Raw genomic sequence first — 18,450 nt, 5'->3', positions numbered from 1 at the left:
TTAGAAACGGCAATCTGTAACACAAATGCAAAAGAATAGCTCATGATAACAGAGGTTAGAAAAATGGTATTCACATTCCAGAAAAGGTTTCTAACTGATTTGACTAACTTGAGAAGTAGAAAGGAAGGAAGGACGGGGGATGGAAGGATGGAAAAATATAAACAGTAAAGTCAGCTATTAGATAAAGTGAATGAACTTTAACATGTATAGGTAGTCACATTTTATACAATTTTATAGTATTATTAGAAAATTGACCAGGTAATCAGTGACACAAAAAAAAACCCAAACAAACTCAGGATGATAACAGTGTTAGATAAACAGGCCAGTACACTGCTTAGATTATGTTTACTCTCTCATTTAAAATGAGGCATATCTTTACTATTTATTCTCAAACAATGCTGTAGTACCGTACTAACAATATTGCTTTCCTAAACTGGGAGACTGACCTGACTATATGTTAATAGAGGATTTTCAATATTGAGAAAAATCTATTTTTCTCCATGAATTAAAGAAGTCTCTGATCAATACATAAGTTTTCTTTAAAATACTGAATGTTTCTTCCTTTACCTAGAAACAGACAAGACCTGATTCATAATTATCTGAAACAAAAGACAATCCAAAATTATAATGATAATGTGAGAATTTTTTCAACATACCTCTATATTCCAGATTTTTAACCACCCCTCCAGATCTCCTGTGGCGAGGTATCGATTTGATTTATCAGTAGACATAATAATAGAACCAACTCCACTATGAGCCAAAAATTCAGCCAAAAGTTGCTTCTTAAATGTATCCCAGAATCTGACATACCCAGATCCTCCACATGATACCAGGTTGGCTCCCCCTAGTATACAAGAACACCTAATTAGGAAACTACAAACACAAGAAACAACTTCCTCATCAGTTTCCTTGTTGAAAGCATATGGATGTCGGACAGGTGAGTAGCCCTGCGATCAATTCCCAGCACTCTGATTCTCTCAAATATACACTGGGAAAAGCCCTATGAAAGCTTCACTGGTTTGTGCTGAGTATTAAGTGAGGTAGGATACGTAAGATGGTCTATAAAATCTAGTTACCACTCCTTCATTCATTATTTTGATATTATTTGGGTTTCAAAATTTTGATAAAATTGATTTGTTACTTCAGACAAACTTACAAAATGTTAATTTCAACATTATGATAATATTCCAATTACAGAAAACCCATCTTTCTTAACTACCCATTGGACACACATACCAAAGTAGTAAAATTCCTCACTATGCATATGTGTATAGTTACAGTAGCACAGCTATGGGTTTCTCTGTGCAACCATATACTTAGAAATCTACTTATGAGCTTGCTTTTTAATCTTTCATCAAGAATTCATTGTAAGTCCTTATGGAACACTTTTTTGGTTCATAGGCCTAGAACTAACCTTTTCATTTTCCATTTTTATATGCATGTAGAAGTACTTTACCTAAATTATTCTTCTGTGGCAAAGTTCCTATTATTATTTGATAAATCTGTAGATGACTTCAATTTGCTTCACAAATGAGCTGCCTATTAACAATGATATCTGTTTAAGGTAGAAATAATGGTATATAGCCGCTTCAGTGGAAACAATTTGGTAATACTGATAACATTAAGAAGAATTAGTGTTGAGGAAATGAGAGCAATTTCAGGATAACAGTTCATTTTATGAGTATAGGTGCATTCTGGAAAATAGAAAGTTTTAGACTCTAACCATTTCAAGGTCTATTCTAAATATTCCACAACGATTCTAGAACTCTATAAGGGTATATACCTTTATTGATTTTTAATGCAGAAAAATTTTACATGAAAATCATGCAGATTTTCTATCTTCAAATTGAATATGAGAAACTGAATATGGAAAACAGGGTTCAGATATGTTTATTTCTTTTTTCAATCATATAATACATATAGATCTAGATTCCTAACATTAAGAAAAAACACTTCTAAAATTAAAAAATTATTTTTTAGAAGAAAAGTGAAAAATATGCATTGCTTTCAGAAGCAGATTTTTATTTTGGGAAGATGCAAGCTGCATCAATACCACGTTTACATCACCACTGAAGACAAAAAAGGAAATGAAGCAAATAGTTATTTCATTTATTATAATATCAAATAACTGTGGTAAATCATATGTTAGCATGTATCTTAGAAGCAGCTCTAACCAGACTTATTCTGAAAAGGATGCACAGTTGGTATAGACACTCAAAGCATTACCTACTAACCCCCACCAAAAATATTAAGACAAAGAGCTGGCAGTTCTCATGACCTGGGATCAGCAATTAGCAGCAACTATTTCAAATTTCAGATTAGTTTCCAATCTCCGAGTTTCTCACTATTTTCTCCTAGCCCATGTTGATCACATGTGCCAGTGTGGTCTTCTCAGATGCATCTCTTGTAACCCATGTAGGCTTTGGCTCATATATTTGGAGCATATTTCATGCTGTGCCCTGTGCTTGTGTACTTAGTGGCTCAGTCGTGTCCAACTCTTTGCAACCCTATGGACTGGAGCCCACCAGGCGTCTTTATCTGCAGGATTTCCCAGGCAAGAATAATGGAGTGAGTAGCCATTCCCTTCTTCAGGGGTCTTCTCAACCTAGGGATCGAACCCTGATCTCCTGAATTGCAGGTGGATTCTTTACCATCTCAGCCACCAGGGAAGCCCATGCTGAGCCCTATACCTGACAAATCTCTATGCCATGGCTAGATTCAGTTCAGGTTAGTCACTCAGTCATGTTTGACTCTTTGCAATCCCATGGACTGCAGCACATCAGGCTTCCCTGTCCATCACCAACTCCCACAGTTTGCTCAATCATGTCCATTGAGTCAGTGATACCATCTAACTATCTCATTCTCTGTCATCCCCTTCTCCTCCCACCTTTAATCTTTTCTAGCATCAGGGTCTTTCCTAAGGAGTCAGTTCTTTGCATCCGGTGGCCAAAGTATTGGAGCTTCAGCTTCAACATCAGTCCTTCCAATGGATATTCAGGGTTGATTTCCTTTAGGATTGACTGGTTGGATCTCCTTGCAGTCCAAGGGACTCTCAGGAGTCTTCTCCAACACCACAGTTCAAAAGCATCAATTCTTCGGCACTCAGCTCTTTTTATGGTCCAACTCTCACATCTATACATGACTACTGGAAAAACCATAGTTTTGACTATACAGACCTTTGTCAGCAAAGTAACATCTCTGCTTTTTAATATGCTGTCTAGGTTTGTCATAGCTTTTCTTCATTTCTGATTGTTGCCCAGAGTTTTTCTCTATCTGATCCTGACATACACAACATGGTATGAGTTCCTGGTGGAGTCTGGTCTAGCTTCTGCTCCTGGACCCATCCTCCTGACCTTAACCTTGTTGGCCGTGGCCTGTGACTTCTGTAATCTGGTCCTGACTGTTTGCTAGGTGCAGTCAAACTCTATAAGACCTAGATCAAATCAGACTGAACTTTCTTTAGGTTTTCCTGTCCCACCATTTTACAATATATCAAAGCAGTCTATAGTCAAAATATAAATATATATTTTACCTGTCCCTGTGATGTTTTTTCTTGCTTCAAGGAAGCAAAGCCTCATAACAGCATGATTGCACTCAGTGTCCATCTCAAAGGAACAGGCTCTCAGGGTAGCCTGGTCATATGTGGGCTGGGTAGAGGGGCTCCTCCCAGCACCAAGAAGCTTTTGAGGCCCTGCATCTGAGATAGAGACAAGCCAGGTGACTTAATGAATAGAAACATCTGCTCTTCAAACACTTATGAAAAACAACAGGCCACCCCCACCAGTCTCTGATGATTCCAGCAAGTCTTACAATGTGCTTCCAGTCAATATCCATAGAGCCCCCTGCAGTTCACTTCCTCAGCCTCAACTTCACAGACTGTTTGATCCCATTTTTGTTTCTCATACTCCATATAAGTTTACTGTGTTCTCCCTTGATATGAATTAATAGGGACTTCATTTTGTAGACCCTGATAACATCTTAGAGATACTGATATGTTCAAGACAAATGTGATCCTAATATCATGCCATTTTCAACTTATTAATCATTAATATTAAGCTTGTAAATAATTTAATGAACTTGAGATATAATGACTATGTATTTAAATCATCATTTTTAAGCACTGTTATTTGTTAGTGAGTTACCCTGAAAAGGATATCCTTAATGGTACTTCAATGATCTAATGACATCATCTTCACATCCCACTAATAAAAACTGGGGCTATTCATCTCTGAATCTATGAATAGTCTGAACATACTTATGAAAAACTTATACAGAGGTATCTTTAAACATTCAAAGCAAGAAATCTACAGCAATGCTTCTTGTGTCTTTTAAAAATTTGACATTATCTGCTTTTCTTTTCTATTTGTCTCTCTGTGTTTTTAATCACAGCCACAATAAAGTCTGCTGTGAAAACAAGACTATTCCCCTGAGGGCCAATGCACCAAAGAGGCAGAATTCCACTTTCTCCATGGAGGATTCAAATGAACCTTAATGATGAGCTCTTTGTATTGAAAACATAAAGCAAGTCAGAGTTTCATGCCTGCAGCCAAGTAAACGCCAAATTTCTTATGTTAGTTTTCTTCCTCCTAACAAATTACTCCCTCAGCTTTTCACACACACACACATGCAAAACTGTATCTGAAGACCAGTCCTTTCCTAATCTAATTCAGTCTCTGTGAGTTTATCCAACTGATACAACAGAACCTCACTGGCACGTGAGGTATGACATATTCATTACCAAATAAATTAGTCTAAGGAAAAACCTTTAGTATCTAGGGAAACTAAAATAAAATGTGAAAGGCAATTGTCAAGACATTTTACTTAAGCATAAAATATTCATCTGCTCTGCTAAACTTCCATAAAATACAATATAATTCCATCTAATGCTCCACACAGGTTTCTAAAGCAAGAAATAATTTAAGATTTCCAGGTGGCATAATATTTAATACAAGCTCTAGACTAAGCCTGAGCAGCCTCAAGTGAACGCAAGTTCCCATTTTCCTACCAAGGAGTACCCAAGGTTCACTCAAAGGCAATTTAGCAAGGCTTATTGGCAAAAAATAAACTAGAGAAAAATGAGAGTCCTGTTCCCCGCTGTCAGTAATTCAGAAATGCTGATGTAGCATAACGAAAAGGAACAGCAAGCCATGGAGAATTTGCTAAGCCAAGTAAATCTCAAGGTTCTTTTAGTCACTTTGACAAGACAACGGTATCACTAATCCCTGGCGCTTAGAGCCAATCATCTATAATTCAGAAGCAAGCTGCAGCAGGCCCATGCACAAACAACCAGCCCACATTATTTTAGTTTCAAACTTGTACTCACCCGATTTTGATTTTAGCAGCCTCTGATAATCAGGGTGAAGGACATAGTGAGCATTTTCTGTGCTGTTGTTCCACAGAACAATTTCTCCATCATAACTCCCTACAGGAGCCAAGACAGAGAATAGAAATTACCAGAAAGTTAGATAGAAAATACGAGCAACAACAATTAGAAGAAATCATTATCATAATAACTTACATGGAATCTGGCACTTTGTAAGTTTTCTCTATATATTTGGAGACATGAATGAATAGTAATTACTAGTGTTTTTATTTTTTTGCATTTATCATTTATTTATTATTTATTTATTTTAATTGGAGGCTAATTACTTTACAATATTGTATTGGTTTTGCCATACATCAACATGAATCTGCCATGGGTTAGTGTTTTTATTAAACTTTAAAAATTGGAAACTTCGCAAAATATCATTCAGTAAGTTTGATAGAGATTATTGTAATATCTTTTTTTATTTTGTGGTAAGAAAGCATTCAGAATAAAGGCTTTGTAATTCATCAATCTGAATCCTGGTTCTACCACCTACCAGCTGTGTAACCTTGGCAAGTTACTTACCTTTACTTGATGCCACAAGTTCCTCACCTAAAAAATGGGTTAATAAATTTACTTATCTGATAAATGAATTCATCTGATCAATTTGAATCCTGGTTCTACCACCTACCAGCTGTGTAACCTTGGCAAGTTATTTAACTTTACTTGATGCCACAAGTTCCTCACCTAAAAAATGGGTTAATAAATTTATTTATCTGATAAATAAGTTTATGCTCTGAAGAATGAAAAGCACCTACTGCCTAGAATATTACAAATACTGAAATAGTATTAATAACTACTATATTATTTGTTTATTATTGAGGGCAAACGAATTTTCCTTCTAGGTTTCTGTTTCCTACATCTGTTCTTTTGTTGTGTGTGTTCTGTTTATTTTTTCTCTTTTATGTTCTTTATTGAATGTTGCTTTCTCCAATCCTAGAACTTTCCCTACACCAGTCTTTTCATACTGTTCCATGCAGAAAACATAAAAAAGTCCAAACAGTGAGGCTAAGTCTGACCAAGCTGCTTTTAGAAGGAGCAGTGCATGCCCAGACCGCTGTTCTCAGCAGCCCCGGGAGAAGAGCTCGCTAGTGAGCAGAGGGCCAACATCAAGAGGAGAGCTAAAGACTAGAGCTGAGCACTGTGTACTGATGGTGTCCTTCTTGGGATTTGGAGAGAGAAGAGAGTAATGCCCACTGCACTCTGTATTGTCCTGGAGAGGCAACCTGTGTAACTCACAAACTGGCCAAAGATGATAAGCTTCCACGGGCTAGCTGTTCATGGGAATATCCACCTTCTCTTAACATTTTAAAATGCTTCACTTGCAAAGTGTTTGACAGAGCATGTTCACATAGGATTGAAGGAATGAACGTGAATGAAGAGATTATTTATTCCCCAATTACAATGGTATTTTATGACACTTCAATATCAACTACACAGCGATACTTGTTTTCATCACATTTCAGTATATGGTATGTGCTGCAGGGTAGACTTCCAGCAGCTATAGAGCAATTCAACTGCAGATTTGGCCCTCCTGGAAGTTCTGAAAACAACAAAACTCTAAGTGTAGATAAAGCAGGAAACCTCATATGGTAACACTTCATAGATATCCAAGCTCTTTTCCTGTAATTTTTCATTCCTCTTAATTAATGACATTTTTGGTCCTATAAAACAAATCAGGCTGTCAAAATATGGATTTTATAATTTCATGGTGCAATCTGTCTTTCTAAATTGTTTTCTTTGGTTGGAAGTAATTCAAAAACTTCTGATCCTCTTTAATATGCCGCATCAAAGTATGTCCATGGATCTTGTCAAGAGCTTGGATTTATAAACTTTTTGTGAGACCAGTCTTTAACCAACAATACTTAGAGTAAACTGTGCCCAGAGGGTGTTCCTGTTATGAAACATCTGAGTGCTACAGAAGTGTGATTTGTACCCAACAACCCTGAGGTTGCTCCTCAGAAAAGGAAAATGAAAATGAAAGCTAGTATTTACTGATGGGCTTATAGTAAGCACTGGATTAAACCTATACACAGATTATCTTATGTGATCCTCACTATAAACCAACATGCTGGTAAATTATTATTTGCCAGAGAAAATGGTATTTTAGAGTCAAAATAACTTGCTCAATATGAGGTAGTGGCAAGTTGTAGAACCAGGATCTGAAGCCCGGTAGCCAGGCTTCAGAGCTGATGCATGTAACCACTGTTGTACAGCCCTAGAAATAAGGACCAGATTTAGTTTAAAGTACAAGGACAGCTTCTTTAAGAAACCTGTTCATTTTGTAGTTGAGAAAAGGCTTTTTCAAAGTGAGGCAAAGGAAACTATACCACTGATTGTCAAGTGAACATTCAAGTAACCTGTAACAAGAGTTTGTGGAGGTGAAAATGCAGCACATAATATATCATCATGGTGTTGAATGCCTCCCTTCCATTCTTCAGGCTGGATAGAAAACTGATTGAAGTTCTGAGGTCGAAACACAGTAATAGACCTAGTGAAAAAAGGATATAGCAGTTAGCCGTGGATATAAAAGTGATATAGATATGGAGTAGCCATCCCACAGTTGAATAGCATGATTTGAGAAGTCTAAAAGATGATGCTGGGGACCTCCATGGTGGTCCAGTGGTTAAGACTCACACTCCCAATGCAGAGGGCCTGGGTTCCATTCCTGGTCAGATTCCACATGTTGCAACTAAAGAGTTTGCCTGCTGCAACTAAAAAATATCCCATGTGCCACAACAAAGATCGAAGATCCTGCAACTAAGATCTGGCACAGCCAAATAAATAAATATTTTTTTTTAATAAAAAAAAGATGATGCTATCCACAACTTTATCCCTACTTGTCATCCATAAGGCTAAATCCCAACACTGAACTTCCTTTTGAAGTCTCTCTTAAATTCCCTGGTCAATTATGAATATCAGAAGGTTAATCTTTCTTTCACAATCATTAATACCAAACATGTATGCATTTATCAGATTAATCATCCACCACCAAGATCCTAAAAGCAAAATGTCTCCAAAGTGGAACCACTAAGAATTTCGTGGCAGTAACAATACAGAAGAGTAGAGTCTGTGAACAAATACTATTGGATAGTTTAGACAAAATCATTAAAGTTTCTTTTCATCAATTCATCCAGGAAATTTAACATGTTTATATTCCCTGTGGCATTTTCCAGACATACTTGACCACAGAGTCCTTCCTCATACATCTTGAGGAACTGTTTGTAGAACACTTGAAAATGCAGCTTCAAAGGAATGGGATGGAGGACAGAGATGTTTTCAACAGAAATAGTTTTTTAAAGGTCAGTATCCTGAGGCATTACTGGTGAATTTGAGGACAGATCAGAAAGGACAGAGAATGAAATGCTTGATGCCTGGTGAGGAGAAGGGGAGCTTAAAAATTACATACTGGAGGCATCAAATTATAGGACCATCCTGTTTCCTCTTGATTGAACTCTGGCTACCAGCCTCTGGCAAGCCTCTCCCCACTTCTAGAGCCACACTCATTTCAAAGGGGCATTTGTAACTCCAGGCTTGGTGTCTCCACCCACATTCTCTCTTCACTTTTCTGAAACCTTGCTTCTGTTTCACTCGCACTAAAGGTCTCCAATTGCCCCACCGACTCCTCACCCTCTGATGGATGAGTTTGTTCTGGAAACTCTTCTGTTGCAAAATGCGCTGTTTCTCTTCCTGTTCGCTGACCTTTCACTCCTTGTACTCTGTTTCCCCTTCCTACTCTCTCTTTCACCTTTCAATATGGACACTGTTGACCATCATTCCTCCACCCCTCGCTCTCTCATCAAAAGGGCTTGTGCAGGGCTTGTGCATCAATTTTTGTATTGGTTTTTGTGTTATTTTTGTATTGGTTTTGCATTATTTTTGTATTGATTTTTGTATTATTTTTGTACTGGGTTTTGTATTATGTTTGTATTGGTTTTGCATTATTTTTGTATTGGTTTTGTATTATTTTTGTATTGGGTTTTGTATTCACCACCAGTGAATTTCCAGTTCACTTCTATACATGTGGCTCTTAAATCTGTCTTCATTCATGACTTTTTTCCAGTGTTGAGTTGTTCTCACTTGACAGCTGACAGTTCCATTATAGTTTCCCTCAGCTAATATCAAAAATCTAAAATTTCTACCTTCCCTCCACAGGAGGATTCACTAAATTCTCAAAATTGATCAATAGACCAGAATTCCAAATTCCTGCTTGTCTTTCTCTTCCTTAGTCAAATAAAATCCTCAGATTCTGCCTCTGTGATGTTATATATTCATTCCTTCCTCTTTATTTTAAATAATCAATGACAGTTTCCTAGCTTAGCACTCACTAGCTCAAGGCTGAAAAATTGTAAATGACTCTTAACAAATTTCACTGTCTCAAGGCTATCCACTTCTGGTACATCCTTCATCCTGCTACCAGATTAATCACTTCATTCAGGAGCTCTTCATATACATTCATTCTACAAACATTTCTTGTTTTCTCCATGAAAGCCCCTGCTCATGGTGCTATAGGGAACAGAACTTACAGAGTCTAACCCTAATAGATGGGTAAGATTTGGAAGAGGAAGTCACTCCAAGCAGTGCAGGGAAACAGCATGATCAAAAAGATAAGGCTAATATCCTGTTAAAAAAAATATTTGTTAGGTTTTCCATTTCTTACATGACAAAAATCAAATGTGTGGACCTATTATTTGAGACTCAATAATATTTGGATCCAATCAACTCTTTTAGAATTTTTCCCTTTATTCTTCTGTCCTTGGTTTTCAGAGTAAAATGTGAATGCCCAGTTAAATGTTTGACAGGGCTACTGGAAACCACAGGTAAAACTGATACACCTTCCTAAGTGTTCATTTTACTCAAAGATTTTGGGAGAAAGTATTTTTTTATTAAAATAAGGATAGATGAATAAATGTAATAGAAGCAAAATTCGCCTGGATTTTATAGATAGAATACAAGGTTTCCAATAGATTCCCTCCTTGCAGGAACTATTTTAAGCTGTTACGAGTATTTAGAAGTTGTTTCTGAAGCACATCTCATGTTCAAGCCAATCAGTACTCACGTGTGTGTGTGTATGTGTGTGTGTTTAGTTGCTCAGCTGTGTCTGACTCTCTGCGACCCCATGGACTGCATCCCACCACACTCCTCTGTCCATGGGATTTTCCAGGATTTCTACTGGAGCGGGTTCCCTTTTCCTCCTCCAGGGATCTTCCTGATCCAAGAATTGAACCTGTGTCTCCTGCATCTTGGGCACTGGCAGGTGAATTCATTACCGCCTGTGCCGCTCGAGAAGACCTAAGCAGTATTCTTGCTACTCTCTAAATATATTTTGCATTTCTAGCTGCTTGTTTTTACTCACGGTGGGCTCTTCCATCCCTCCGTGGATTTCCTTCCACACGCATACCCACACTACCTGACTATACACCCATTCATTAAATCCTATCTTGTTCTGTAGGCTTCCTTGATAACTAGTGTTGAAAGAAATATATCCCTCTTCTGGTCTCTTACATAATTTACATTTTACTCGCAACATTTAATTCATATTATATAGTCTCTGCTCCTCTGCTATAATGTAAGTTCACAGAAAACAGAGATCGTGCTTTATTGTACAACCCTATCATAGTGACCTACACATATTGCATATTTAATAAATATTTTCAAATGATCGGATGAAAAATTCTCTGCTCAGATGTTACCTCCTTGGGGAAGCCCTCCCTGACCACCCAAGCTAAAGACTTCCTTGAGTCTCTCATTCCTCACCTACATCATTTTGATTACATTATCATTATGTGATATTGGGATCTATATCTATTTGTCTGCTTCTTTTCTGTCTTTCCTACCAGAAGTAAGCTCTAGGAGAGCAAAGCTTTTGTTTTTTCCCTCTCAGCATCAGTAGTGCTCAAAATAGTACCTAGAAAATAATAGGCATTTCATAAAAATTTGCTGAATCAATATATGAATTACTCTACTTTTTAAATCAATAATCTAATATTAATGTTATTTTAATAGTATTAATATAAGGCTTAGCAAGACAAGATAGTATAAGTAAGGTGATTTGCAGTTCTGAAATTGTCATGAATTTTGTAAGAGTTTTATATGCATATATTTTACATTTCCTCTTCACCTATTGGTATGTCTGACTGAAGAGACTACCTTTTGATAAGGGAGAGTAGGAAGGTGGGAGTGAGGTGGAAGAGGTCAGTCTATATCTCCCCTATGATCTCTCCACCAATATTTAATGTCAGTTGTCTTCTTTGCCAAGCTGCCGTTTTAACTGGATATACTTAAGGAGTACACCCCAAAGCACAAATCCTTTTCATAACATGGTATGAAAAGTAGCCATTCTGATATTTGACCTTGTGTGTCACAGTGGTGAGAAGCTAATTAGCTGCCAACTTTCCCTTAAAACCTAACCTGAAACTTTCATTTGAAATGACAGTTATCCTTAAAATACCTTCAGAATCCACACTGTATTTCTTACTTTGTACATTTCCAAGATAACTTTTTTCTAAGTTTGTACTTTTGCCAAGAGTAAAATTGAAGTGCAGAACGAGCCCATTTTTAGGCCATTTTAAGAGTCTGAGAGATTTGTTCTTTCTGACATTGAAGGAGGTTACTAGTTCCATTCCACACCTCACATCTGAAGTCCTGGGAGGACTGCTACTGGGTCACTGTGTTCTTCTGATGACGGCCTTATCTCTAATTCAGAATTTAGATGTAATGACCAGTTCTGAGAAAGCAAAATTAGTTTGCCTGGCAAGAGGCAAAAATAAATTTTTTAATGTGTTAAAAAATAATCTCTTTTAGGATGAATGAGATAGGATAATGAATTTTATCAAAATGTATCATGTAGAAACTATCACATTGAGAACAAAAGAACAAAGTCAATTATTTGTTCTCTTGGGGCTTCTCAGTGGCACAGTTGGGTGAAGAATCCACCTAGCAATGCAGAAGATGCAAGAGACATGGGTTCGATCCCTGAGTCAGGAAGATCCCCTGGAGAAGAAAATAGCAACCTACTTTAGTATTCTTGCCTAGGAAATCCCATGGACAGAGGAGCCTGGCAGGCTACAGTGCATGGGGTCACAAAATCAGACACGCATTTTACACATCTGTTCCCTCAGAGGTTAATTGTTCATGTCTTGTTAGTCCAAAAGAACATATACATTGTTTTTAGAATAAAAAGGTTATCTCAAAGGTATGGAATGAGTTCAAAATAAATCAGTTATTTTTTCATGCTTTTTCCGAAAATTTGTGGAGCCCAATTTTGGATACTGAAACCATCACAAAGTTAGTCTTGAGGGTTATTTGTGAATTTCACACATACTCGCCCCCATCCAGCCTCCAGCAAGATTATCCAGAATAAGTCACAGCTTTGGAAATGCTCATTCTGATTCTCATCCTAATAATAAAAAATGATTGAGTCATATATAAGATTACATACAGTTCTTTAGCAAGGCAATTATTTTGAGAATTTAGTATTTTGTGATAGGTAAGTTTGATTGTCGAGGAACTTCAAATCCCTAATTTCAATTCCCTTAAAAAATACTTTTAGAAATAGAATTATATCTACAGCTATTTATTGAGCACCTACTTTTTAAAGAATTCTGTGAAGAATGCTACTATCCATCATATTTTCAGAATTATTTGAAATTATATGAAAATTCTCTTTTCTATATTTTTATATATTATATATACATATTTATATGTCTTTATATATTTTACAGACATAAAATGTTCACAAAGTTTTCTCCTTTAACTGAAAGAAGAGAAATAAAATGAAGAACTTATTTTTATTTTTATAGAGAGTTTTAAATATAGAATCATAAAATTTCAGGGCATAAATTTAAGATAAAAATAAGATAAAATCTTAAACTTCATTATGATCATTTATTTGATTTTACCAGAACTATACATATTATATGACTACTTAACAAATGCAAAGGTAGTTCATCATCTCTTCACTTAGTTTTACCAACATAAACATGGTTGGGTATTTAAGCGAGCATTTTTTAACTGACGCAATGTCCATTTACAGCTTTGTCTCTCAGTACATTTTGCTTACGATGATGGGAAACATATTGTAGAATTTCTGAATTTGGGTTCTTTTTTCTGGTGGAAGTAACCTCTAGATATGAATGGTCATATTCCTAAACAACCTAACGGGCTCTCTGATTCAGGCCTTGCTTAGCAGAAAGGGGCATTTTCCATATCCTGCCTTGTATGCATCAACTCCTCAATGAGAACGTGATGCCCTTGAGTGAAGGAATCTTGCTTTTTCACATTCAACACACCATGTTTCCTAACTCTATGTTTTCCATCTAGGTGCAGTTTAAAGATATTTGTGGAAAGGAAAGGGGAAAATTATGGTAAGATAAAATTCTGAGGTATTATTAAGTTGATAATATGTGGTATTTTTTTTCCCTTCAAATACGCAAAACTGATTCATTAGCTTTGATTGACTTGATCAACTTAGGCAAATTATTTCTTTAAAAGAATGCAATTGATCTCCCATGATTTAGTGACTCCATCAGTAATTCAGGAATGGTAGAAAAGGCATGCACTTTGGCATAGACTTTTAACTCAGCTGCCTACTAGGTTTGGTCAGGTTACTCATCAAGCCTCGCCTCCTCCTTCGTGAAAGAGAATTGGTAATACTTGGCTTTCTGGCTTATTGTAATGAAAGAACAGATTTGAATATCAATTCTGTTTTCCTCTTATTTGGAGTGTGACCATGGGTAATTAATCTCTTTAATCTTCAGATTTCCTATCTATTCAATAAATGTTAATTAAGTCATTCAACAAGTATCATATAACATCTAATAAGCATATATTAGATATACATACATATTAATGTTCAATAGTTATATTCCTAGGTTAAATAAAGTCCAGGAAATTAGAAAGCACAAAGACAAATGGGGGCGTATTTCCACCATAGGAGGAAAGGAAAAGGTTCTGGTAGAAAAGATATATGAACGAGACTTCAAATAAGAATAAACATTAACTACATGAAAAATATTTGGGGAGAGATTTCTAGATAAGGGGAGAGAACGGCAGTGTGAAATGGTACGGCTTATATAGGAACACTCTGACAGCAGGTTTCTATTTGAGTTTAGAATTTACACAAGAATGGAGTGTACAAATGAAGCTCAGAATAGGTCTGGGACACAGGGAGCTTTGGTTTTTTTGTTGTAGACATTTTAAAAATCATTGAACCAATGAAGTGACAAAGATAAATGGTATTCTAGAAAGAAATCACTGTAGAAATCATTTAAATGAGCAAATCTATTTAAGAGGTAAAAGAGAGACATTTACTAGAGAAAAGGACAAGTGAGAAGGCCGTGACCTTCGTGTACGTAGAAATGATGCTCTGGAGTATACAGTCTAGTAGCTTTGGGAATAGATTTGAAAACAATATCTGGACTTGAAAAGAGATAAGGCTTAGTGACTACTTGACTGTGAAGTTGGATATGAAGGATGACCAGGTGGATGACTAGGATGTCTAGCTATTAACTGAAGCTCTGAATCTAAGAGAAAAGTAGGTTTAGGGAAAGGAAATGAGTAAAATGGGCTTCCCTGTTGGCTCAGACTATACACAAACTGCCGGCAATGCAGGAGCCCTGGGTTCGATCCCCAGGTCAGGAAGATCTTCTGGAGAAGGGAATGGCTGCCCACTCTAGTATTCTTGCCTGGAGAATTCCATGGACAGAAGAGCCTGGTAAGCGACAGCCCATGGGGTCGTACAGAATTGGACATGACTGAATGACTATCACTTTCACTTTCATGCATGATACACTCAGTTTAGAATGTGAAGAATTTGGGATCACAGTCAGATACATCCAGCAAGCAAACAAATGAGTGCGCTTAGAAAGATAAGAGCTGAAGACAGAGATTAGACATATCTACAAAATATTGCCTCCCTTCCAAGATGAAACTAAGGATTAAGTTGGATAATGTATGTAAAGTGCATAATACTACAAAGCTCTATGAATAAAATAAATTGATGGCATATTTATGTGCCGAATTCAATAAACGTAATTTCTATTCCATCTTGGACAGAATTATCAGACCAATTTCTTTATTTAAATAAAGCCTAAAGTTAAAGTTACAGTATAATTTAAGAGCCTCCTCTGAATTTTAAAGAAAGCTTAATAAAGACTCTCAAACTCCCACTTATTTCTTCTCAAGTCACTAAATTATTAGGGAGTTGGCTTAATGGACTATCCTCCCCAAGACATACCAAACAACTTATCTGTTTTCTTGCCTCTTTTGTTAAATGCTTCTTGGTTAAAAAAAAAAAAAAAAAAAACCTCCCTGCAAAGATCTTGCAAAATCCATCCTAATGTAAGACATCTTGCTTAGAAAATATAAAAATATCATTTTCAAATTCATCAATATGAAAGTAAAACAATATAACTGGGAACATAGTCATTCAACTTTCAATTCCAACTACAGGATCCAAGTCCTGACAACCTTATGGAAGGTGGAAAAGATGGAGAAAAATGAGAAGAGTGATGTTTTCCTCCACTCATTTCAATCTCCCCCAAAATTCCTCCCCAGGGTTACAGAAAGTGATCACCTGCAATACAGATCAGATCATTGGGTGTTCTTTTTAAATCACTTTTAGATTACTCTATATATCTAATCTTTAGAAATGTAACCCTGTGACCAATTTTTTTCAAAAGCCTTACATTTGATGCTAATTTCTAACCATGGATGTCTAAAAAATATGATTAAAAAAATGGTGTCTCCAAAGTTTTGGCCAACACATTAATTTTTAAATCTCTTTTTGATATGTGCAAAATTAAAGTGAATTGGCTGTATACTACACATCTACTCTGCCATGATACTAGATAATTCCACTTATTCATTGCCATAGCCTAATTACAGAGAGCATTAGGCCATAGTCTACCAGAGCAGTTATGAGTCATTGATGGATCATGATTGCTCCCATGGATATGAAGAAGTTTTCTTTCAAAGGTGAGGATGATTAAATTAGTTCTTAATAGCAAGTAGAACAATCTGAGCTATAATTTCTTTCCTTATAGTCAAACTACCTCTGAAAACTAAGCTCTGTGTGCCACTGTATTCTCTAGTCTAGTCTAGTATGTTCACATTTGCGTTAGACGCAACCCTTCCCTATGTTTGATAAAAATCCCCAAATAAATATTACTTATTTTCTAGGTATAAAATTTGATTTAATCCTAGCTTCAAACCATTACAATCATATTTCTATAGTGAATAATCTTGGGCAAATTACCTATTAGAGTGATATTTCTTGAACTGTTGAATTTATGGACAATGTATTTTTGAAACATATCACACTTCAATTTTCTTAGGGCTTATACAACACCATAGAAAAGGCCCTGTTTATGATCCGTTAGTTCTCTCAGGAAAAGAGGAAAACAAAGTAATTTTCTTTATAATGAAATGGAAAAACTGCTCTTTGAATACAGTAAGTGAAATGTGAATGGCCCTTCTCTACTCTGAAGTGACGGAGGTGCTAACACAGATTTCAGCAGGCTGCTCCCCTCTTGTGCTGCAACTGAAACTGAAGCTGAGAAGAAGAAATAGTTCCTTTTACAGTTGAAGGAATGACATTTATACATTAAGAATTTATTGACTATAAAATCTGGGAAAGTTTCAGATTTAACACTCAGGAAGTGGTATTATCTTTCTATCTGAAATGGTTAAAGAAAAAGACAGGTTCTTAAAGCCAGGAGAAAGCACTGTTAACACTTCTCAAAGCCTCTCAAGCTATATGATCTTAAAATATTTTATTCACTGAGCATCCAGCCAGTTCCAAACAGTTTCACTCATCAAGGTCACCAGCAAGTTAAAGACTCAGAATTAGGATTAAATCAGTCGAAGATTCAGAAAACAGGATTTCTGGATTCTTTTTTCTTTTGTGGTGGTGGCGGTGGTGATGGTTTAGTCTCTAAATCGTGTCTGACTCTTGCAACCCCATGGGTTGTAGCTCACCAGACTTTTCTGTCCATGGGATTTCCGAGGCAAGAATACTGGAGTGGGTAGCCGTTCCCTTTTTCAGGGGATTTATAAAACCCTCTCCTTTTACCTTCCTACAGTTTTGCATGAAGTCTATCATACCTGTCCCAGCCTGTAACTAGGATTGTCTTCTTAAGAACCAGGATGTGTGAAATATCCACAGCTCCTGCTTGCCCAACATTGAGTGTGTGGTGACAACAGCCATTGAGGTCCCAGACCTTTAAAAGAGAAGTTAAAATCAGCTTTGAGATAAGAAAAGAAAATGTCTTCTCAGTGAGTACAGCAACAAGATGTAACAGGATTATTTTACACTTTTTTGTTTATGTTCTGCACTTGATTCACTTTAGACACATAATAATTAAAGCCTTCTCACCACTTAAATTTATCTCATATGTTTATTACTCTATTTGTAACGTTATCAGTCTACTCTGATAATAGTTGATTCAAAGGCAATACATCAGTGTATATTTTTAAGGGGGAGGCAGTATAAAAACATGAAAAGCCTCATTTTGGAGTCTGTCAAAATCCTGTTTCTTTCTCCAAGTATCTTTCTAAACTTTGATTTCCTCATTTATCCCTTTATTTTAGGGATGCTTGGAATTGTAAACATATAATACAGAGCTTGAAACACAGTCATCATGTCCTAGGTTTCCTATCTTCTGCCAATAAAACCTCCTGTTGACAGTGGGTACCTGACCCACATCCACAGAAGCACAAACAGTTCTAGTTTACCTGCTCAGGCAGTGGGATAAGGATGTTGACCAATCGGTTCACTTTAAGAGAGAAAGTAATTAGCTGTTAAAACTAAGCCCTGCTAGAAACATTGTTGGTACATCAGCAAAGGGCAGTTGGCACATTCTATCGAGATGAAAATCCATATACATTTTGGCTCAAAATTTCAACTTGTAGAAAATCATTACTCAGAGATACTCATATGTGAAATTATGTATTTTAAAGGATTTTCTGGAAGCATTGTTCATAACAGCTAAAAATTTGAATCAACTTAATTGCTCATTAACAAGGAATTGAACATCCAAATATGAAATATCTCCACAGTAGCATATAATGCAACTATTACAAAG

General features: G+C 36.4%; 1 protein-coding gene across 1 annotated transcript in view; it reads right to left on the bottom strand.

Annotated features, from left to right (window-relative positions):
- The window catches only part of WDR49 (WD repeat domain 49), a gene marked incomplete at its 3' end in the record, with an annotated part of 163,306 nt that overhangs the window by 37,718 nt on the left and 107,138 nt on the right, over positions 1-18,450 (bottom strand). Inside the window, exons 9-13 of the mRNA XM_052645401.1 lie at positions 17,471-17,586; positions 7,726-7,856; positions 5,324-5,422; positions 3,533-3,697; positions 657-844 (exon numbers count right to left, since the gene is read on the bottom strand). Of these exons, the coding sequence (XP_052501361.1) occupies positions 657-844; positions 3,533-3,697; positions 5,324-5,422; positions 7,726-7,856; positions 17,471-17,586 (699 nt within the window). The remainder of the gene's footprint in view (positions 1-656; positions 845-3,532; positions 3,698-5,323; positions 5,423-7,725; positions 7,857-17,470; positions 17,587-18,450) is intronic.

Source organism: Budorcas taxicolor, chromosome 1 (genome assembly GCF_023091745.1).
Source record: "Budorcas taxicolor isolate Tak-1 chromosome 1, Takin1.1, whole genome shotgun sequence".
Lineage (NCBI taxonomy): Eukaryota > Metazoa > Chordata > Mammalia > Artiodactyla > Bovidae > Budorcas > Budorcas taxicolor.
This window is presented reverse-complemented; position numbering and strand designations above follow the sequence as displayed.